This window comes from Clytia hemisphaerica, unplaced genomic scaffold, assembly GCF_902728285.1.
Source record: "Clytia hemisphaerica strain Z4C2 unplaced genomic scaffold, Clytia hemisphaerica genome assembly, whole genome shotgun sequence".
NCBI lineage: Eukaryota > Metazoa > Cnidaria > Hydrozoa > Leptothecata > Clytiidae > Clytia > Clytia hemisphaerica.
Genome location: NW_027103826.1, coordinates 47,003 through 72,046, shown reverse-complemented (window position 1 = coordinate 72,046; position 25,044 = coordinate 47,003). Strand labels below are relative to the sequence as shown.

The 25,044-nt window shown below is 33.9% G+C and overlaps 1 protein-coding gene across 1 annotated transcript; it reads right to left on the bottom strand.

Annotated features, from left to right (window-relative positions):
- Positions 1-238: 238 nt before the first annotated feature.
- On the bottom strand, positions 239-23,236 carry LOC136806728 (ras-related and estrogen-regulated growth inhibitor-like protein). Its single transcript, XM_067063318.1, has 4 exons — positions 23,148-23,236; positions 5,631-5,845; positions 2,374-2,504; positions 239-1,084 (listed from the first exon to the last, which is right to left on the bottom strand). Exons 2-4 carry the CDS (start codon positions 5,761-5,763, stop codon positions 662-664), a joined length of 687 nt encoding a protein of 228 aa, XP_066919419.1. The 5' UTR covers positions 5,764-5,845; positions 23,148-23,236; the 3' UTR covers positions 239-661.
- Positions 23,237-25,044: the final 1,808 nt, after the last annotated feature.

The window sequence follows — 25,044 nt, the reverse complement described above, 5'->3', positions numbered from 1 at the left end:
AACTTTTGATGCGAGATTTTGTACTCGTTAAAAAGATATCCCGGAGTGGTATGTTATAAAAAAAAATAATCAAAAAATGTGATAATGAAGATGCAAAATGAAAAAGAAGACAATCAACTTCTTTGAGACAGACTCTACTAGCGTTTGCTGATGTAATACCCTTTGACGGTTAATTTTTAATTGTAACGGTCTTAGAAGGTGTATCAGATCGCGTGGCATGACAAGTTATTTCGACAAATTTAAAAAAATCCTTATAATTTCATACCAAATTACATAAAAAATATGTACACGAAAAATATTTTTGTTCAATTTTCTATTCTTTATACAAAATATATCACACATCCATAGGATGCCTCTAGATGTTATAAATTTTGAAAAATTCCATGAAAATTTTTTCCAGTTTCTACTTTCCAAGTCCAACTTATTGAAACACTAATAAATGCGGTTTAACTTCCCGGAAAATTAAAAAATACTACACCAGTGCAGTATATGGTTAGTCGGGCAAAAACATTATATGAAAAACTAAAAATTTATACCAAAATCTGAAATCTAATGTACAAATCTTTTATAATTATATAGCGACACAAAAATAAAACTATAATACAAAAGAAGCGAATTATATATTACAAGGAAAAATAATTTTTCATCATTCTCAATGATGTCACATAACCAATTTAATGAAGTCATTTTCATCAAGTGACGTTGATAACCTTCGAATTGACGTCAAATTAAATTTAGAAGTCGGGTCATTAATTGTCGGGTCGGAATCCCGACGTTGTTTTTTACTAGCCTGTATCAGTTTATACATTTCGATAAAGAGGCTAGCGATATCTTCAGTAGGTATAGCCGCTGAGCGCTCTAAAACGAGTACATCTAATGAGCGGGAAAATGAATCTATATCATCTTTAGTAACAGTTCGTTTTTTACATTGATCAATTTTGTTGGCTACCACCAAGATAGGGATATTATTAACGTTCAAACTGCGTACTTTTTCCACTAAAAGTTTTGCGTTTTCGAAACTTGATTTATCGGTGACGGAGAAGACGAGAAGGACGGCGTCGGCGTAACTGATCATTGCGTTGTTCTGTAAGATAAAGAAATTAGAAGATGAATGGACTGTCATTTGCTATTTTACAGAGTAGTCATCGATAAACCGAACTCTCAGGAGTTCCTGAGAGAAATTAAAGGTATTGGGACGTGAAAGGGGACCTTTGAAATCTTATCCAAGGTCGTAAAAACAACAAAGTCTGATTTCAATCCTCCTTAGCTAAACTTTGATTTCAGGCCCAGATGATTCAAGGGCTAAGTCCACCAGCACGTTCCCTTCCTCCAGCAAGCTTAGCACCCCTTCGGATCAAACCAACCTGTCACGGAATTTGTCTTATAATTGTTTCTCAGTTACTTAAGAGATAGGGAAGACTCAATATATGAAATTCCTAGTATTAATTTAATAAATTCTGTGAAAATTAGTATATGTTGACAAAAATATCATTTTTCTGTCAAGACTGATCGATGTGGAAGGTCAAATAGGCGCAAAACTTTTTCTGTGCGTCAGAAGTTGGATAACCCCTTGAATGACCTTTCATTTTCATTCGAAAGTAGGAAATTGAAAAAGCGGGAAGCTTTCAATAAATTTTTAATTATTATTAATTACTTTAATTAATTTTGAACAAGGAATATACGCCAGTTAAATTAGCAATTATAAAAGCCTTTTGTCAATATTTTTTTCATTGAAGAAATAAATAATTTGTTTGGAGGTAATTTCAAGTAGTTCAAGGAAATCCTGTATTTTCAATTACGTGTGGACACCATTTCGAAGAGTAACGCCAATTTGTCATGACAACATACAAACGAAATTAAATGTCTCATTGGAGTTTGTAAAAGTTAATATTTTCTCCTCCCAATTTTGCAGAGAGAGAGTTTTCGCTTCAGCCTTGAGTCATTTTTGAGGCATAAGCGTAGCGAGATACCCTGCAAAATTTATGGGCGAGAGCGGCTACGAGACTGTAATTATTGTCTTTGTTTTATCAAAAGATAATGAATATGTCATAAACGTCTACACTCCCTCATAAATTTAGCAGGGTATCTCGCTACGCCTGTGAGGATTTATTTGGCATTACTGACTCTTTTTGCCACTTAAAGGTCCTCTGCTCCGTAAGATTAACCATCGGTCCATTCTTATCAAGTTGTACAGTGGCATATATAAAATGGATAATTTTGCTCACGTTTCCATTATACGACCAAAATGAATCGTATCGAGGATATTTGTTAACGTGAGTCAGCACATCAATACAGTAGACCTCCATTATTCAAAAGGGTGTTAATACAGGATTTACTTTGGTTCAAACCAAAGAATCAGAATCACATTCTCACCTTTCCATTGGAATCACAAATATCGAAGTTGATTTTCTTGGTTCCAACAACCATCTGATGTTTATAAGCCATTTCTTTGCCAGGGACATAATTGTTGAAAAATTGATCTGTTAAACAGCGAATCAACAAAGCTAAAATGAAGAAAAGAAGAAAAGATTCTTTGTTATTATTATGCACATTCAGAATGCGAAATTTATCTAGGTATGATGCAAAATGTTAATTTGCTGAAGATATCTTTAAGATATGAAGACTCTTCATTGATAAAGTACGGTTAAGTGGCAAATTTTGAAAGAGGCTAGCTAGATCAAAAACCATTTAACGGGCAGAGCAATGGCATCATAGTATAAGAGAGCTTCTTATACTATGGTGTCAAGACCCGCTGGGACTGCTGGGAAATTTGCCCAAAACTTCGTCCCTAGAAGAAAAAACTACCCTACAATCACTGGTAAATTGACTTTGATCTCATCCCTACTCTACTAAATGATTCAATCAAAAGAAATCTCCAAAACCACCCACACTGGAGTTTAAGCAATAGAATTTCCTACAGTATTTGGATTTCGATAGAAATTTCCATTCCCACTGAGATAAAAACTTCCAACGGAGCTGTGATACAGGGGTGTCTGAACTGAATGGTAGCAGGATCTTTAGGGAAAGGCTTATAAAACTTTCAAATATCATAGATGCTTCACGAGCATTAAAGCTCAGCATATCTTTTTTGAACATGTTGGTAATTTTGGACACATAAAATAGATTTATCGTTATATGAAAAATAATTAATTACATAGTGATTCATATCCTGTTTACCAAAGAGTAAATAATCGAAAAAAAAGTGAACAAAACATTCTCATCGATAACAATCAAACATTGATTCCTTGATGACAAGGCTCTCCATATATCCCTTAATCTAAATTAATCTCGCAATCAAGGTTCTCCCTGTCCATATACAAAAATAGATCTGGCTATTTTTCTTCTTTTATAATTAGGAGCTAAAGAGATAAAGCTATTAAAAAGTCTGATAAGTACTAAAAATAATGAAAATTGGCTTAAGTGCAGTTTCTACTTTGAAAATTGTGTAAACATAAAGTCATTTTTGTCGTCTCTGAAAAAATAATTAATTTCTGAAATCCGCGAGTTTAAGTTTCAATAGCCGAAGAAGCCGAAGAACCAATGGACCAAGACCCCCGGGGGAAGAGGGTGGTACTTAGGCAAAATAGGTGTCAGGTATGTGCGAACCATAAGAGTTCCACTTTTACACCCTCAAAAGTCTCTCTAAGTGTTACAAAAATCAGAAAGGGTAAAAAATTCATTAAAATCGAAATTTCCCTATCTCTCAAAAGGTCGTGATTTTCAAAAAATTTGGACCAAAATGAAAATCGACAAAGATTTTAGGGAAAGGTTTCTCTAAGGGTCCAAAAACGTCATTTTTTTCTAAGGGTCCATTTTCGAGTTTCGGATCGGACATACCCCTCACCTCGCAAATCTAATACCCCACTCCCCCGGGCCAAGACCTCTACTCTTGGACTGCGTTTATAACCTCAAGATACTTAAAAAAGTTCTAAAAATTCATTCTTTTCTCACAGACCCAGTGTCAACAGTGTTAGATAAAAACCAAATTTTTAAATATCAAAATCATACTTTGTGCAATGAGGATAAAGAGGGTATTTTTTAGCATCGTAAAGTGTGAAAATGAACATGAATGAATGAAGCAACTAGAAAATACTAATATCGAAAGCTCATAAATTAAACGACAAAAAACCAATAAAACATGACATGTCCCAAACACGAGTAACATAAAATCGGAAACGTCTTTTAACATCCGTAACAATTAGTAACCCATTTCCTTTTCAACTGACTGCCCATTAATTATAATCCATGAAATGTCGAAATTTTAAAGACAAGATATTAAATTTAAAAGTACTAATTGATGTCGGCCACCCTTTTGCTTTCCAAATGACAGTACTAATATTTTCACAGGAGTATTTTCTCATGGTTTTTGATGTTTTCACGATGTGCTATATTTGTCTGTCATCGGAAACTGAAGCCCTTATGAGTTCGGCCGACCAAGGAAATGAATGATAACATGGATAATCAAAATTTCATGGATCATGGATCGACAGGTTGTCGTAAAATGAGCTACAAGAGAGTGAATGAGCGATCAAAAGCTTATAAAACTTCATCCCAGAATGAGACCAACAGTTTTTCTTTGGATATTTTGAGCCGTGACCTTTATTATCTATTTTTTCTTCTTGTCACCTCAGGGGAAAGCATATATGCCATCCCATTTAGTCTTCTGCTCATCCTATAGCGAAAAGAGTTTCTTATAGAGGAAGTATATCTATAGAGGTCTGCGATTCAGACTACATTCCATTGTGACGGTAGCACTTTTACCAGGAAAAAACAGAGTTGATTACCGTCCGTTTATTGTATTTTAGCTCTAAGGAAAGTGCCTACGGCTGAATAACAGTTCGATGACAGCATATTATGAAAGCAAAATATTTTGTAATGAGTAACGGACTTATCCAAAAATATCTCTTGAAATTATTAATGAAAACAAGAAGTGAGAATTTCAAAGGAATTTTGCAATTCTATTGTCTACTAGATGGCAGTAGGTCGTTGTCGAAATGGTGATTTATTGATATTTTCAATGTCTAGAAATTTTTAAAATAATCTAAAGTTTTGGCCAAAAATACATATATATATAAAACATTAGGGGCAAGATAATGACAAATTAGAATTCTGTAATGACAGTTATAACGACTTTGTTTTCATGAAACCACAAAAAGGTCATTAAAAATAAAGAAAGAAAAAAAGCGACAGTTTTCAGCCTTATACCATATCCTCTGGGCGTAACTTTTTCCCAAAGATACACAAATAAACATAGTGCAAAAGCACTCAAGGAAATTTGCGAAATCAAACTATATTTTACGACTTTAAACTTTGCCCTGAATCCTTGCTAAGACAAAAACAAATGAAAACTTCCAGCATTTTTGAGAACATTTTAGCTTCATTAAAAAACTCCATGTGAAAAGCTATTCTTAATTCCTATTCCTATTGAAAAATCTATAGCGGTAAAATTTTGTTTTTCCTTTTTTTAAGAAAATTTAGATAAAAAAAATCTCTTTCGATGTCTCTTCAATCGTGACTCTGGCCAAGTTTCTTGCTTTGGCGAATTCTAGCAGATTACTAAAACATACTTTGTCGTTGATGATTAAAAAAAAAGTTTATAAGGAAACTAAAGACCCGAATTTAAAAATTACCTGTCTTCCCAACACCATGTGATCCTAAAACAACCACACGAACGGATTTTGCGCGCGACGAAAGGCGGCCGCGTATCTTCTCCAACAACGGAGGCATGCTCTGCAACTTATGTCCATCAATGAGATCAACCATTTTGTTTAAAGTTTCTTTATATACGTCCAAGTAAAACTAAAATGCGTATTCGTAATTATTCGTAATTATTTGTAATTGCAATCTACAAAAGAAAAAAACAATAGAAAGATTAATTTACTCAATGGCTTTTTTGATTCATGTTCTTAATACCTTGTTCACATGTGACGAATTTTTAATACCACTAATTAGTAATCAATACGCGCTTGCATGGTGTAGATGGTACCTTAAGATAAGAAACGATTTAACGACTTTTTTATTGTTACAAATTCGTCATTAGTGGAAAGAGTACTTTACAAAAAAACTTAATTTATTGCAGGACAAAAGGCTAAAACTACCGGCCGAGACAATAAGACTAGCTAAATAAGGAAAGTTACGCGCGCCACTCAGACTGATAAGAATCATGTGTGCGAAAAAACGAGCAAAAAGAGAGCTCCTTCCGGCTAAAAGAATGACTAACAAGGAAAGGTAACATTGTTAAAAATCAGATAATGAAAATGCGCTCTTTTGTCTCTCCAGCCAGAAAAATGACGCATAATGATGGTCAAAATGTTAAGAACAAGTTAAAAACATTTTAAAGCTTCGCGCACTTGAAAACAACCAATTTCTTAGGAAAATGGACAAAAATACATAAAAATGGGGGGAATTAAGAACATATTAGGAACATTTTAGGCTTGTAACTCAAACATTTAAGAGCACAAAGGTTTTGGATGTTCTTATTAAAAAAACACATATTGGAGTATTCAATAGTAATGATAAACCTCTGACCTACTCTCACTAAAACTTGACGCCGGCTCATTTCAGTTATCATCATAAGCCGTTATGTTATACATATTTTTGGAATGTTAAGTCACAATATTTCTCATTGTACACAGATATAATAAATACGTCATTAAGACCGGTGTAATAAAATATAGTAAAAGGGATATACTCACCAAACTCTATAATAAATCAAAGTAGAACTTGCAGCGTTGTAAATCTCAAAAAAATCAAACCTCTACATACAAACAGACATGATACGTAATTCTCAAGCCAATTTCCATATGTAAACACTCTATTCAGACTATTCAAATATCCGTTTACGACCCCTTTGTCAATCAATCAGAGACAATCAGACGTGTATGATTATGCACCTCACGAGATATACAGCGTGTCCCGAAAAAAGCGGACAAATTTTATATAAAATCTTCAAAACTCATTGCCTAAACTGGGCCTAGAATAATTGAAATAAGATTACCTTTCTCTGTTTGATCAATAGATAAGATGATTGAATAGGTTTTCCAGATTGAAATGTTAAATATAAAAGTCATAAAGTTTGGCTTAAATCACGAGAATTCTACTTTATATAAAGATTTGTCCCGCTTTTGGGACACACTTTAGATAGATTTCACCTTCAGTCAACACAGGCATGGTTAAAACATGAAAAAAGGGTGAAGTCAAGGTATCAAGAACATTGATAAAAATGAATTCAACTTTACCTAAAAAGACAAAAATTACGTTGACAATCATCAGGCTCATGTAAGGTTAAATGAAAGTTACAAGACATTCTACAGTATTACTATGAGGTTATGAAACTTTTCTGTGTTATTTTTTTTCACCCAATACGTCACTTTTTCTATTGTTTAAGTGACGTATTGGGTGGAAAATTTTGAAAGTTCTCAGAAGACTCACCAGTGGTGCATATCATGAATAGTCTGCTTTGGTAATTCCCTTAGTATCAACACTAAATCATATTATTCAAACGAAACTTCTCACAAGGTCATGACGACGAGGAAGCACTGATTTGGAAGATGGCGAGCAAAATAAACATAATGACGTCTTACAAAATCATCAGTGAAAGATAATGCTCATTACTTTCGATTGGAATACAATTTTTGTGGCAAGTGATTACGCATGATTTTCATAAGCATATATTTGGTTTTAATAGCCCAATCGACATAAAATATTAAAGTAAAAACGTCTAAATGCCGGAAATTTTCATCCAACATGCTAAAGCTCTAAAGGTCAGAAAAATTTCCAACATCTGAAAGGTTTAGATTACGTAGTTCTGCAAGACCTCGTTTTCGGGGATTTGGCTGAAAAACTTCACCGAGAAGAATGTAGCCCTATAACATTTGGAGTATGTAAAGGGTAATGGCCTTCTCAAACCCCCTTTTGAAACAATTTACTGTATCTTATTGTAATAGGCTTCCTTGAGCTGTCTGATTGATTGCTGAAGAGAGGAGAAAATTGAATAAAATTTTCAAATTTTGACAAGTCTGAGTACAATTGTCTATCAGGCCCATCGAGTTTTCACCATCATTCCATAAATCATTCTTAACACCACCATAAATGATCAAATGAAAACCGAGAGCAAGCAGTGTAAAGCAAGAAGTCTTGTAAAATTATTCCAATACAAAATCACTATAAAAACCACTGCAAAAATTAAAATACTTATGACCACGAGACAGCCCTCGTCGACAGATTCATTCATAAGTATCGATGTAATGTGGGATAACCTATCATTATCAAAAAACTTAATCGTTCTTCTCATTACCATATCATCGTAAAAATCATTCTACTAGATTGTAATCAGCAAATGCTAGAACAGCTTTCCCATCCTCGCATACTTGTTTATAAGTAAGACAAATGACATCAGACTTAAAAATAGTGAAACGTCAATAACATTATTACGTTGAGATGTGATCTTTTTTATTTCGCTGTATTTATTATAAGCGTTTGTCGGCGTACAGCCTTTAAATGTATATTCTCATAAACCCTTTTGCACAAGAGCAAAATTACTTAATTTGCTTTTTATAAGAAAAATGAATATATGTAGAATATGCTTATAAACAGCATGTCAACACGTAGTAACACGTACAGTGACGTTTTGTGAGATCTAGAAATCACATCTTTCCCAATAATAATTAAATTAAAAAGCATGGTATGTATACCGATTTTTTAACCCTCAATAAAAATTCATGATGAAAGTTCTATGACAATAAAAATACCTTTTAGGGCCTTTTAGGACTTTTAGAGACCTACGTAATCATATCAGATGTCTATTGCATGTCATTGCTACGTCAGAAAGTAAACCCTACAATAAAAAAAATCGAAAAAAAACAAAAGGGGAGCTATTTCACATTTACACAAGGGTATCATTCTAGAATTAATGGAATGTCGTAAGCTCTTACATCTCTACTTATGAGGTAATGTTATTGCAAGGGTGAAGTAATACTTTCTTACATATGCGCAAAACGATATACTTCTGCCTACCCCTTTATTATTTAGGCTCAGAAAATTATTTAACCTTATAAGGTCTTAGTAGAAAGCCTTCAAAATTTTGAAAATTGTCAACAGTTTTATATACTTTTCTCAATTGATTGATTGCAATAATTGCAAAAGATTGGAAGTGATTTAGTCTGCTGAATGGAATACCACATTAGAACTATTCATCACAAGGAAAGTGTAGAAATTGTATCATATTACGATGGTCGGAAACGATGTTGATGCAATGTGATTTCTGCCCAGTGCTCTGAATGTCAAAGTGAAGAAATTCATCCAAGCGCAGGATTTTTGTATATATTTTGTATCATATGTCTTTTTAGGAAATCTGGGCTTTGAAAGATGACGTCATCGAATGTTTTTCCTATTATAGTGCGAGAACACGTACAGGATTTTCCCGCACATTAAAGAGATAAAAAATATTCTGTCAAGAGAGATTAGAGTTCAACGTTTCTTTAATTTCTTCCATTTTGATTTCATACTTTTTGTTTTCATGAATACGTGCTAGAGAAGTACTTATCTTTGAGTAGACCCTGATTGCATGGCAAACATTCGTTTTAAAGACATTGGTTTAAGGAGGAACTGCAGCGTTTACAGTCCTCTGCGATGATTTTCATTTGAAATTTTTTATTCCATTCTAGATTTAACACAAAAGTTCCAGATGGATGGTTAGCACTAAAATTTTTTGGTCGTCGAGTAGAACCCAACCCAAGGAATAAAAGGAGCAAATGTATCGATTCTGAATTCTCAAGGCTGCTGGCCTAAAATAGTCATTAGCGAGTTTATGTATTCGAGATAAATCGAGAGGGACGGTATAAAACAAAGTTGACATGTCTCCAAAATCACCGTCCACTTTGCTCAACGACGGTAAAAACACCAAGATTCCGTCGTCTGTTTAGGTGAGCAAAGGCGATATAGAGTATTGTATCATTCCCGGGGGGGGGGGGGGGGTACTTAGGCAAAAATGGATGATAGGTATGTGCGGACGGTAAGGGTCGTTTTTTTCACCTTTCAAAGTCTCTCTAAAGGTCGGAAAAATCAGAAAGTTTTAAATTAGTCTCTCTAAGGGTCGGAAAATTCAAGATTTTTAGGAAATTTTTTGATTTCCAGAGAAAAAATTGTAATAAAGTCTCTCTAAGGGTATGACTTTTTCAAAAATCGAAAAAAAAAATTCAAAAAGTCTCCAAGGGTCACCTTTTCAGCAAAAATCAGTCTCTCTAAGGGTCGGTTTTCGGAGGTCCCGTCCGCACATACCCCTCATTCGCCAACCCTAGGGCCCCGGGTATCATTTCACTTACCGTCGCCCTCGATATCCTCCGATACATAAACTCGGTATTCAGAAAACAGACATTCTAATGTTAAGTTAATTTTCACCTACCCAGAGTCCTTCTCTTGCGTCTTTTTCGGTTGGACAAGTTTCACAGGAAAGATAAAGTTTTTTTTCACTACTCAATCACTACTGTAATGAAGCGACAACTAGGTGTTCCAGTGACAAGAATGGATTTTTAATAGACGAAAATGTTCAAGTGATCTCCTTTAACTTTTATTCCTCATTCCTGTTCCGAAAATGGGGTTTCCCCTTTCTGTTCTACGTCGAGTGATGCGAAAACCTTGAATCCATGAAAAACACCAAATACCGTAAGTTGGTCTAATGTCGACATCCGTCTTCTAATTTCGACATCCTTCTTTATAGATAGGAATAATAAGAAGGTCAAAATCACTGATAGACTAAAGATTTTTCCTCTCATCGCGCTAATCAAAGTCAATCAGCGATCCCGACCTTCCTCAGTTTCTATTGTTCCTATCTCTAAAGAAGGGTGTCGAAATTAGAAGACGGATGTCGACATTAGACCAACTTACGGTATCAACTTTATATCGTTTTAGCACTACTTTCTTAACAAAACGGTAAAAGCAAGAAAAACCAACAGTCTTTAGTGTTTACATCTAATAAGAAACGCTAATCCAAAATTTTCTTTCCATGTTTTTTACAAATGTGATCATAACAGCAATATACAAGGATCAAGAAAATCCACTTGCGATTATAATACCTCTGTATTGTAATTAACGAACAGTGTATTGTTTATAGTGCTAATCACTTAACGAGATTTGACACGTGCATCTCTCAAGAGAGGTGTTAAACTTATTTTCTGATTTATGTGAATGGAAATCCGTAATAGGTCATGGGAGAAAGTAAGAATTGTATTTTTTTTTTCGGAAATTCTGGATCTAGGTATACAACCCCTTCTCACAGACCTGGTGAGATTTGATCAGCCAGTGGGGGTAAAAACAACAGGTCAAAACTCGACGGGGATTGATATTCCCATGTTTTTAATTATGGCCAGAGATTTGAATTCCATTGTTTTCTAGCCAGAAAATTCAGTGGAAAAAATAGCACAATATTTTGCAGTGAGGATTTTCTTATCTGATTATTTTCAGCGGAGACAACAATTAGAGTATAATTTTCCACTGAGGTTCACACAGTGGGTCTGTGAGAAGGGGGTGTATTTGAGGATAGTTGATATCCACCATTTGACGAAAGCCTGTGCAAGCCCTAATTCAAAAAATCTAAAAAAAAACGTTTTAGAACATTTAATTTTTAAGGGCTCTGGTCATAGTGAAAAACCAATTTCAGAATTTGAAGATAAAACCTTATGTTTTCGCTTCCTTGACATGTTTAAGAACAAACTGTTTTTGAAAAAATGAATTTAAGTAATTACATCATGAGTATTTAAGGAATAAGTGTGGCATGGACCTTAATAAAACGTCAAAACGACGCTATTCATATACTTTTAACAAAAAAAGCCTAATCTCCTCGGGGAAATCATTTTATTGTTTCAAACTTTTTTTAAGTTAATGACAAATAATTTCTTTACTTAGATTTTTTCGAAATTATTTGGCTACATCCCAAGTTATAGCTGTTTTTGTATGGAAATTTAGTGGAGAAAATTGCCAAAAATGAAGTTTTTTGGAGATTTTAAAGGAAATATTTTTAGATACTAAATAGATACATCAACTGAATCAAAAAAAAATCCAAAATGTATGATTTTTACCGAGATTAGGGCTTTGTAAGGTGAAATACTCTACTTCGAATTTTTTCATCTCAATTTTTCGATTTTTAAATTCTAAAAAGGTAGGTTTAACAGGACATATAAAAAAATGTTTTACATTAATCTTTTTAAAATGCAGAAATTGCCATTAAAGTTGGTGTAAAATCAAAAAATTGGGTATGTCCAGAGCCCTTAATGTTAGACTAGGGTTTATAATAAAAAGGTATATATGATGCCTTGGTCAACAACAAACCTTTAAATCCCTTTGTTGTTATTATCGTCTACGTCAAACTCATCAAAATGTAATTGTTGGGATCAAAACATTCCCATTGGGAAGGATATACAAATTGTACTCCCACTTCCCCTACTTCAAAAACATCCTGCATCAGCTATGTCAACCCCTTATTGTCCTATAATTATCCTTAACGAGATACCCCTCATCGTTTTTAGTAAGCCATTATTGTCTTCATTTTTGACAAATGAATAACAAGATTGTTGCTTTGTTTTTAATCATGGGATGTAAACAAATAATTAAATAATCAGCGGATTTGTCTTTTGGATATGTCAACCTTTATCAGCGGGTAACTAACTAGACTAGAGTCTACTTCTGGCTGAACTTTGATTTCTAATAATGTTTGATGACGCTGAGTCCAGTAAAGTAGACTAGGAGCATTTGATGAGGTTAAAAAAATGTTTAAAATGCAAATAACAAAAAAGCTACTTGAAGTTGAAAAATATAATCAAGAATGAGAAACAAACATCTATAACAGATTTTGAATCCCTTATTTTCAAATAAAAACATGCTGGCAAAAACAACGAAAATCTGACGGACTGATTTACAGTGCGCCTAAGCAAAAGCATATTACCATATACTACCGGGCCACTTAATCACCCCATCCAGTCTATTAAAAAGCTTTAAGTGGACCCCGGGCTAGTAACTAACAAGGTGCTAGAATATTGCTGAACCACGGGAGACAGCAGGTTAAAAAAAAAGTCTAAGCGAGACTTTTTATTTGGCATAGGTAGTGAAAAAGGGAGTCCTTGGAGGCCTGGATGGGTAACAAAATTCCAGATTTCACCTAAATCTACTTTATCTCAAATGCGTCCTATGAGAGATGCTTTTTTCACAATCCTTCTACGGAACCCCTTTTAGAGGTGAGATCATTCCTGAGATGAGAACTATTGGAAGGGATCAGAAGAAAATCTTCCTAGTACACCTTTTTTTGTAAGAACAAACTATATAAGAACATAATTGGCCAAAATTTAAAGAACAAGTTAAGAACAATTCAAGGCTTTGTGGACTCGCCCGATTTCAAAGGAATATGGCGAAAATAAGAACATGTTAAGAACATTAGGCTTAAAAGTAAAAAAATTAAGAACATCCGAATGCTTCAAAATTTTTGGATGTTCTTATTAAAAAACGTTTATAAACTCCCTAGATTCAGCACGGTTCTCAATCCTTACTTGGTGTTTTTGTTGTTTTGGATAGCTTTTATTGCTCATTTCATACACAAGAAGCACTTCACCAAACAAAAAACGTCATTTAAACATCATGGTAAAAGATGAACGATTTTTTGACCACGTGGATTCAGGTTTGACTTTTATAGGACACAATGCTATAACCGACGATATCTACTTTTGAAACGAACCAAACTTCGAGTTATGTACAATACACCTTTTCGACCATAGTCGCACGGTCAGGCGCGTGCCACTTTTTAATCAACCTAAACTCGATCCAATCCTTTTTTAGACTTTTTCTATTAAAAAAAAGATTTGGACGATTTTAGGGTGATAAAAACGGACGAAAAAATGTCCGCGCGGCAATTGGCGGTTACGGTCGAAAATGTGTATATAGAGGGCTGCCTTTCCTACCTCAATGTATTAAAAAATAACTGAAACATGAAAATAAAGAAAAAGACGCAAAATTTTAATTATAAGACAAGACAACTCCAGTCAAATCGATTCTCTCTCCAAGGTTAATCTAGTTCGAGCTGCTCAGTAAATTGCACAAAGAAAGCCTCGTATGGTGCTTCTTAAGCCAAATCTCTCATAGGTTATTAGACACGTAATCCATTGGTTTTATGATAAAGATGATATCTTATATTGCTCCACCACACAGAAGCCAAAACCACAACTGACAAAATCTCTCCTGACATTTTGATACTTTATCGACTTTTAAGATATGACGTGCCAACCTAAGCATGTACACTTGGGGTTTTCTTTTGTAGCATATGTATCTTCCGTCCAACCCACTCAAATACACTTTTTTTAATAAGAACAAACTATATAAGAATATAAGACTTCCATGGCCAAAATCTTAAGAACAAGTTAAGAACATAATAAGGCTTTGCAGACTCTAAAACACCCAATTTCTTAGGAAAATGGACAAAAATAATCACAAAATGGTGAAATTAAGAACATGTTAAGAACATTTTAAAGCTTAAAAATCAAAAAGTTAAGAACATCCAAAGGCTTCAAAAATTATGGATGTTCTTATAACAAAACTTGTATCTCCCACCATTTGCTTTACACAGCATTTTTAAACAAAGAAAAGAACAATTTTTTCACTCCTACGACGCGTTAGCAGACAATTTGACTCTCCATATCATAAAAAAAATCTTTAAGAAATTCTTCTACTCAACTTTTCTGGTTGCTGAATCCATTGAATTCCAAGCCCGAAGGCAAGACTCAAGACTCCTGGATGGGAAATGAAGCTACTTATTTCCGATCCAAAACGCCCGCGCGTGGTTTTTACACAAACGCCGGATTGAAAGTAAAATCAATCGCTAGATAAAAAAAATACAATCCACAAAAAACAAAGGAGCCACTAGATAAAATCCACCGTCGTGATTGCGGCGCATTCTAGGAGCGTTCTGTAACTTCACTTTTTCTTGCCTGGGAAAGGTTAGAGATTCTACTCTAGCCCTTCGCTTTAAACCCAATGGCTGAAACATTGACTGTAAATATTGTGTTCAAATTCATGTAAGACTATCCAGCTTTCATTCCTTATATAAGGTCAATACTCTCAACAAAATATGTGTCAACAAATTCGACGATACATTTTTTGCGGATGTTTTTTCATCAACACCACGCATTCTAAAATTACAGAAAGATAATATCAATCTTTCTCTCTCTTTTTGAAAGATTTTGCTTTTCGTTTTGGAAGCTTCCTTACTTGGAAACGATAACACAGTCTTTGCACTTGTAATCAAGATGATACAAAACTAGATATCTTTTATTTCAAGATATTATATTATGTAAATGTGAAAGTGCTAGGTGCTACTGGTATTGATATAAAAGTAGCAAATAGGAACGGAAAAAATTCAACTTTACCCATTTAAGTGCTTTAAGGAAAACATAGAATCAATCGCTTCAAATACAATTAATTCAAAATACTCGCAATATCTGACAATATGAGTGGATTAAATTAGCTATCATTTTTATATGATTCACGAAAATGTAACCAAGTAGTAGCAACAATATTTTGTCCAACCTCTTTTTGCCAGATATCAACTTAGACAATGATAAAATGAGAAATGTTTTTTTATAAGAATATTTAAAAGTTTTCTGAGCTCGAAGTCTGATGTTTTTACTTACTTTGTTCTTATTTTTATAAAAACGTGTAGATTGACACTGTCTGGACATAATATTGGTCCTGTGGCTCTGCCTGGATGATATGACGAAAATGATCAACTTGACACTCTGACACTGTGTCGATACCCAATTCTACACAGAGTTCTTTGTATCTATTAACCAAAAGATTTATCCTTTCTGATTCCAATTTGACGAAATTTTGGATACTGTCCGAAATTGCATGCAAATAAATAAGAAGCCACGAGTCTGATATTGAAAGTATCCTTGTACCCTTCATCGGGCAAAAGAAATCCGGCTAATACTTTTTCCTGAGTCACTAAGTAGAGTAATCTTAAATCCCAAGGGAAGGGGGTACTTAGGCAAAAATAAATGCTGGGTCGTATGTGCAGACGGTGGGGCTCGAAATCCATGTTGATCTCTCTGAGGCTAGGAATTATTTTCGCAAAAATTTAGTCTCTCTAAGACTAAGGGTCGGTTTCTCAGAGGTTGGGTCGCACAAACCCGACATTCTCCAACCCTATTATCATCCGTTAATGAAATTTCAAGAATCCTTTCAAAGAATGTATCCGCATTTCACAGTTCCAAAAACAACCAAAATATAACCTTACAAATAACAAAGTGTGCCATAAAAGAAAGCAATCATAGGATAAGATTGAAGTTTTCGTTCGACTTTGAAAACAGACAAATAAAGCTGTATGTGTCAAGTCCTCAAACAACTTGAGAAAGAACTTAAGATACAAAACTTGTAATTCAAGTCATTTGTTGACACAGATATATTTATATGGACAAACAATGAAATTCTACCGTTATTTTGATGAAACTTAAAGGTCATTGTTTAGAACACTTAATTGCAAAAACAATGTTTTTGATAGTACTGGCAATTGGATACTGTACTCAGTTTTTGTGCACTGGAACCAATGCATTAAATTTCATTTCTCCCTCAAATCATAGTCCCCTTAAACCCTTCTAACCCCGAGTGACGCGTATTCTCGTTCTGAAATGCTTATTCTACCGTACTTTTGTGTATACTACAATGCTGGACAAAAGGTTTGTAGACTTCTGCAATATTTGCAAAATACTTCAATATCGATCAAAAACAAGTTTCCAAGAGGCTCTGGGTGCTTTCCAAACCCATCCAAAGCTGTTCAAAGTCTATGAAAGTCACCCACTGCAGTCTAACCACAAGGGCAAACCACAAGGGCTTGATTAACTGGCTTACACCAGTATCAAAACGCTGATTTTTTGCTTGTGGCTCCTTCAAAAGCAATTCAAAAGCAATGCAACAACTTCAAAAGTGTTTTTCTTAACTTCCCTCCTTTTTCGTCAGACACATTGAAGAGTCATTTTGCTCTATTTCTCATCATTTTTCACTGAAATTTCATTTGTCTACAACCTTTTGTCCGGCATTGTAGACATTTAGGTCACATTACTGACCAGTTGAATTAAAAGGGCTTAAAACCGAATACTTTTGAAAATAGTACAAAAACACCTTTTACAACCGATACGTTTTTTTTTTATAAGAACAAACTATATAAAAACATAAGGCTTCGAGGCCCAAAAATTTAAGAACATTCTAAGAACATTCTAAGGCTTTGGAGACTTAAAAACATGCATTTTCTTAAGAAATTACATCAAAATGCTCAAAAAATGCTGAAAATAAGAACATTTTAAGAACATTTTTAGGCTTCAAATCCAAAAAACTAAGAACATCCGAAGGCTTCGAAAATTTTTGACGTTCTTATAAAAAAAAACGTGTACCGTTGAATAACATTAAAACTAGAAGCTCGAACTTTTTTGGATTTCAAAAAAAAATTAGGGCGCTGAAAAGATTCAGTTATTGTGCTCATGGTGCGGAGTTAGTAAATTTCTCTGACAAACTTATCATAAATAAATAATAAATAAATTATTATGGCAAATCTGAAACAAAATTCAAGCAAAACTTTCGAGTAACACTTCAAATAGTTCAAATAGTAGTACAAACTCTGTTCCTTCCTATAGAAGCCTTTCCTCCTTAAAAGGGCCTAAAAGAGCACTTTTGAATGAGTGTCAATGAACAATTTGAAGGGCTCTCTCAAATGAAAAGATTGTTTGTTCTTGAGGGGAAATGTTAAAAGTTTGTTTGTAATTCAAATCATCAATATTATGTTTTATGTCTAGTCATGTTTTTTTAGGGGACACGTGAAAATATAATTCTTGGTAAAGATCTAGAACTACATACTACATACCAGTAAAATTTTTCTGAGGCTTGACTGTTTTTATTTTATTGGCACTTTATTTGAGCCTCAAGTTGTTTTTATCATGATCTTATTTATAGCGTATATATAAAGTTTTTAGGTGTTATACCCAATTTTTACTTCTTTAATCCGTAAATTGCTTGAAATTGAGCAATTTCAGGCTCAGTATTGTTCTTAAATTGTTCTTATACTTTTGCGATTTAGAGCCTCATTGTTCTTATAAAAAAGTGTATTCAAACCTCTACACTAGTATTCACAGATCTTTGAGGAGCGGACTTTCAATTCACGCATTCACATATTTTTTTTCGAAATTCACGCAAGTTCTGTTCACGCAAAGCTTTCCAATTCACTCACAGGGACTCACACTCATTCACGCAGCTTTTTTTTTAATTTTCACGCATTCACGCAAGTGAAAAAACCCATTATTCACGCATTCAAACAAACCACCTTGGGGCCCTCTTAGTATTCAAAGATCTTTGATTGACATAGGGTTAGTAGTTATAATCCCCATACATAAACACCCTTCTATTAGGCGTGTCCCCTTCTGTCGCAATAAAGTGTGAGAGTTAGTTAGTCGTAGCTCTCCCACATTCCATACCCAACCTGACTAACCTCCTAACCAGATGTGAGAAAAATGTTTTATCACATGCAGTCAAAAAACATTTTCATCTTCTCATCTTAAGCATCTTCTCATTGTATACAATGTCTCCCAATACTCCAGCCAATTCCATTGACTTCAAAATATGCCATTTTTGCCCTGATTGCCAAATATTTTGCATTCGATTGACAAAAATTTGGCAAATGTGGCAAAATTTGAGTGCCATAAATGCCAAATAAAAAAGATGTGGTGAATCTGGCATTCTTGGCGTTTTTGGAACTTACCTCCATACGTCTCCATACAAAACACTGTTCCCACGAGACCTGTGTTCTTTTCGCTCCAATTTTGCCACTTTTGCCAAAGATTTTGAAAAATAGAAGACCTTTGCTAAAGCAAAACAATGCCGAACCGCAATTTGATTGGTTAAAAAATCGTTCGCTTTACAAACGCCGACAGAAAACTGCTGACGAAGCATCACAAAACCGAAATCATAATGGCGGCGTAGCGATGTACAAATTTGCCATGAAGCTGTGATCTTTTGACATTGAAATTGTGGATTTGGCAAAGTTGGTGAGTATGGCAAATTTGGAAGTCAATCGAATTGGCTGCTAGTTTGGGTAAAGAAAACGATTTTAAAGTTATAATTTCTTACTCAAATCCAGGATGGCAATCTTCAGTGAAATAAACGTTTTATAAAAATCTGCAATTCAATGTCTTCAAAAATTTTCTGACGTCAATTCAAAATAAAAATCATTCGAAAATCTCGATTAGAAATTTCCGTCTGTGTATAAAACTAGTATAAAGCACTGTTATCATTAAAGGTTTTATTTTTACATAAGTGTTCCCGTTTCATATCAGACACATTATTTCATATCAGGGCAGTGTCTAACTATTGTTATATAATGCTTATCATAAGCAAAAAAATTCTGCATTCTGCAAAATCATTCTGCACATCCCCGGCACATCCGTGTCAATCCAATGTGAAAATTAAAATTTCTGAGTAAGCAAACGTTATCAGTCTTTATTAAAAACAAAACCTTTAACATTGCACTGTTCTGGTTTTGGCTTACACAAACCATAATGTTTTCCAATACATACTTTAGTTTTTTCTAAATTTGTCTGTATCTCTGTGCAGAGTCTCCTAAACAAGCTAAAAACGTGAGTCAGATGACGGTTGACGAATTGACCAAAAGAATTTCTAATATTTCATGGTTAATAGTATCCTAACATGAAATAAAAACTCAATCAAAAATTCGTGGTTAAAATACAAAAAGATTTAAGAACTAGAGATTATATCCTGATAAATTGTGGTTTACCAGGACAGATTTTCATGTGAGTCAAATGAATACCGAGTTCTGATTGGTCGATTTATTAAATAACTTCAAACTGATTGGTGTATTTTAAATCTTTTACCAACGGATGTTGTCTTTATACGACCTTCTGAAAATGATGTTATCATTAGGGGAAATTTCAACGGCAGAAAGAAACTTGAAGCAAAAAAACTCAACTCAAAATAGACTTGTTCCAAAGAATGTATACAGCATTTCTTTTGATGTTACACCAAGGACCCAAGCAACAGCAGATGAATATCTGGCCATATCTGGCATACAAATAGCATACGTTAAGAATACGAGTACGAATTTCCACGAGTTTACTCTTTTGCTACATGAGAAATTGCCTCTCAAAGAAGCATCGACGTTAAATTTAAAACTCTTTTACCCGACAGGGTCGTCTGATCTTGAAAATTCACATCTAATGAATTAATTGGAGGGTTTCAAACTAAACTTTCATTTCTTCTAGAAAAGAGAGATCATTCACATCCAACTTGGTATTTAGACCCTTGCTTAGTAGTGAAAAATGCTCATAGGAGAAGTGATACCAGTGGAGTGCATTAGATAAAATGGAGATTATTACTCGTTTTGGCAAATATTGCCGAAAACGGCAATCTTTTTATAATGATAAAAATTCTGAATGAGCAGAATTTTTTGACCTTATCACGGAATAGATTTCAGAGGTGCTCATGAAACATTGAATACTATTGCAGAAAATATTTTTCGGATCTTTAAAAATTTTCAATACTGAAAATACGGAAAATTTGAAAATCTTATAAAAATTATCTTAAAGGAACCAACATCGATGCCGAAACACAATCCGAATGAGAAAAAAAACCTCCGCCGTATATTTGTTTACATATGTGTCTTGATTTTACCGGTTTGAAAAAACCAGTTGAAAACAAAACTAGAAGAGTCAAAGTGGGTCTAAAGTCTGTCCAGATATAATTGGCAGTGGAAACAAGAATGCCTGTAACTTTTGATAGTCAAATATAATTATGGAAATTTTTTTTGCTTGTTTTAGAGAATCAAAAGCGCTATATTTGAATGTATTTTTGGTTGAAAAATTTGCGATTTTTAGCGGTTTAATTTACGATTGTAAAAATTGAGCTTTTTTTCTACTTATACTATAACGTTCATTTTAAATCTCCAACTTATTACTAAAAACGGGGGTAGTGATATGATTGATGAAACAGTTTTTCGATCATAACACATTTTACAATCTCTTTAATGACCTCATAGCCAAACTGTGTTTAGTGCTTTGGGAATTAGCAAAGTTCTTTAATGACTTAAAAATAACAAAGGCAACATAAGTTCATGCTTATCCTTTCAATACAAACAATTATACTGTATGATTTCACTTCGTTTCGAAATAATCATTGACACCAATAGTACCAACACTTAACATTTTCCAACTTTTAATTGCACTGTTCAAAAAAGATAACATAACCCCCGTTTTTAGTAATAAGTTGGAGATTTGATATTTCACAGAAAAGTGCTACCCAGGGGTATTCGGGTCCCGTATCTTCCGAAGGACTTTTCTGTTTGCCTTGAAATTTAACAAACTTCTTAGCATAAGGTTAAACTACCACTGGTGTAAAAATGAACGTTATAGTATAAGTAGAAAAAAAGCTCAATTTTTACAATCGTAAATTAAACCGCTAAAAATCGCAAATTTTTCAACCAAAAATACATTCAAATATAGCGCTTTTGATTCTCTAAAACAAGCAAAAAAAATTTTCATAATTATATTTGACTATCAAAAGTTACAGGCATTCTTGTTTCCACTGCCAATTATATCTGGACAGACTTTAGTAGTTGAGAGGATGCCGAATATACCACGTGTTCAAAATTAAAATTATTTTTTCTTGCAAAAAAACAGTAACTATCAACCATCAACGAAAACAGCAATTTCCATTAATTTTGTCCCCAATTTTTCTAGCAATTCATCGTTGAAAAAATTGCAATAAAGAGCAATAATTGCCATTTTTATCTAAAACATTCCACTGGAAACAGTGTTATACCACCGTTTTGCCATAAGATCTATTCAACAAATCGTCAATAGCTCCTACCAATAATGAAAATTTCCCAACAACTTTTACACAACAAAAGCTCTCAAAAACATTTACGTATACAGCACTGCGTCCATTTGAAATTGATCTGATATTCACTGTTGTTAATTTCGCATCAAATGTTATAACACGGTTATTCTATTATTACAGATAATACTTAATACCAATCTCAGATATTTAAATGTCATGTCTATAACCTGACACGGGGGTCAGATCACATGAAGAAAACATAACATGATGACACTGTTTTCAAGAAGAAGATTTGAGAACTCAAAGCAAAGTGCAATAGAATGAAGTTACGAATTTAAAAGCAGACTTTTGAAAACAAATTTTTAGATAATTTGTCTGTTCAAGAGTGCTTATACACGTTTTTTTTATAAGAACAAACCATATAAGAACATGAGGCTTCGATAACCAGAATGTCAAGAACAAGTTAAGAACATTTTAAGGCTTTGCAGACTCTAGAACACCGAATTTCATAGGAAAATGGACAAGAATACTCTAAAAATAGCGAAAATAAGAACACGTTAAGAACATTTTTAGGCTTAACACTCAAAAAAGTTAAGAACATTCAAAGGCTTCAAAAATTTCGGATGTTCTTATAGAAAAAACGTGTATGTGTAGACTGGAGTCGTTTATAACGAGTGTATGATAATACGATTATTGTTAAGGGATATTTAGTTTGTATAAAATTGTTCCCTCCATTACTTTTTGCTTTATATCTACTATGTCTGAATTAGTCGTCTAATTTGCTTCACTATTGTATGTGTAGTAGAAATCAGTACTGCCTACATACCCCCTGGATTTTGTTGGCATTCAAAATGACATCTCCCGTGAGATAGTAGCAAATTAAAACGTAATCGTCTGATTTAATGTAACAAAAGGGTTATCAAATCATTGGAATGCAATTAATATTAATTAGACACATTTTGACGTCTATAACCCGTTTGAATAATGCAGTCCTGTCATTGAGTCGGAAAAACCAGATGGGCTAGAGGCCCGAGAGGAATCTTTAACATTTCTCAAGCAAGAAAAAGTGAGCATTGAATGTTAAGATTTAGAGTGAAATATTGAATCTAACGCTTGTTCGTAACATTGAGCACCACAGTTCAGCTTTCTCTAAAATTTAAACCTGTGGAGACGGACAACAAGAATTGAAGCAGATACACGTGTGAAAGTGCTTTTTGAAAAAAAAATTACAAATATAATAAGGTTTCTTCAGCTTTACAAAAAAAAAATTATATTACCTTCTTTGTGGCACCGATTTTGAGTCGAACCGTTAGTTGCAATGCCATGCGTTACAAGTTATACCAACATTAAGATAATTTTCAAATACATCAAATGGTCCAGGGGGGGGTCAGGGTCCAGGATACCAACCCAGGGCCCAAAAACCTGACTTTTCAAGATTTGAAAGTAGTAGACACCACTACCCCCTAAATTGGTATCAATACCAACTTGAAAACCCCAATTTTCTAAAAAAGGGGGGACCCACCCCCCCTAAATTGGTATCGATACCAACATGAAAATCTTGATTTTCTGAAAAAGGGGGGACCTACCCCCTAAATTGGTATTGATACGAACTTGATAATCCCGATTTTTCTAAATTGGCAATCAGTAAATATGCAAGAAGTTTATATGCATAGGATACTAAAGTCTATTCACAATAAGTGTGCACTCTTTTTTCTTTTACCTATAATTTTTGAAGGAATTCTTCAATCTTTATAAATTTGGTATCATTGGAAAGATATTAGTGAGTGGAACAGTTTGAAATAAAAAAGTCTTTAAAAAAATTCTAAAATGAAGATGAAAATGAAGATTTTGTAGAAAAGTGCTATAACTATCATTTTCACTGAGGTGAATCCTTGATCATCCAACGTCATCACTGTGAAAAAAATTCTCAAAAGAAAAATAATCATTCAGTCAAAAGATATCAAACAAAGTTATAAGCTGATTGACGCCTAAAAATGCTGTTCTCTGCTCTTTTTTGGGATCAATCACTTATTTAAACTTTGTGTCATAACTTGATATTGAATAAATATTTTAGTAAAATTTCTTCACAAGATGACCTCCTAAGATCAAAGAATCTCTCCAGTGAAAATGAAAGTTATAGCACTTTTCTACAAGATCTTCATTTTTTTCTTCTTTATTTTCATATTCGTTTTTGGAATTTTTTTAAAGACTTTTATTTCAAATTGTTCCACTCACAAATATCTCTCCAACGATACCAAATTTATAAAGATTGAAGAATTCCTTCAAATGTTATAGGTAAAAGAAAAAAGAGTGCACACTTATATCCTGAACAGACTTTACTTACATTATACAACATTTTAAGTCAGATTCCAATTTCAAATTCAACAAAAATTTAAAAAAAGAGGACCCACCCCCCTCATTTTGGTATCGATACCAACTTAAAGATTCCCTTATTTTCAAAAAAAGGGGGACCCACCCCCTCATTTTGGTATCAATACCAACTTGACTTTTTGAAATTTGAAAAAAAAAATTGACACCACCCCCCGGCCCTGGGTTTGGTATCTGGATCCTGACCCCCCCCTGAATGGTCAGTTAAATTGAAGCAAGGTACATCCTATGACAACAGTTATACATTTTCCTTTATGTTTTATTATTTCATTTCTTTTAGTTCATTCTCTAAAAAGTAACAAACGAAATACGTTAATAGTCAATCACTGACAACAGCAAAATGCCATCTTCCCAAGATTTTAGAAATTTACTCATGATCTTTTTTCGAAAGCTATCTACCCTAAGGTAGGGGAAAGTACCCTGGATTGCTTAATTTATCCTTGATTCTTCTCTTTATTCATCGAGCATTAGACAAAGAGACATTAAGTACCGTAAGTTGGTCTAATATCGACATATCTCATTCAATCCCGACACTCTTCTTTAGAGATATGAATAATAGGAAGGTCGGAATCGCCGATTGAAAACATATTCTTTGCTTAGCGGGCAGAGAGGAAAAAACCTATTGTGAACCTTCTTATCGTTCCTATCTCTCGCCTGAAAAGAAGGGTGGCGAAATTAGATGAGGGATGTCGGCATTAGACCAACTTACGGTACCATTTTGGAATATATATGACCCGACTGCAGATAAAACCACAGATCTGTAAATCCCGAAGGGCTAGATTTGCG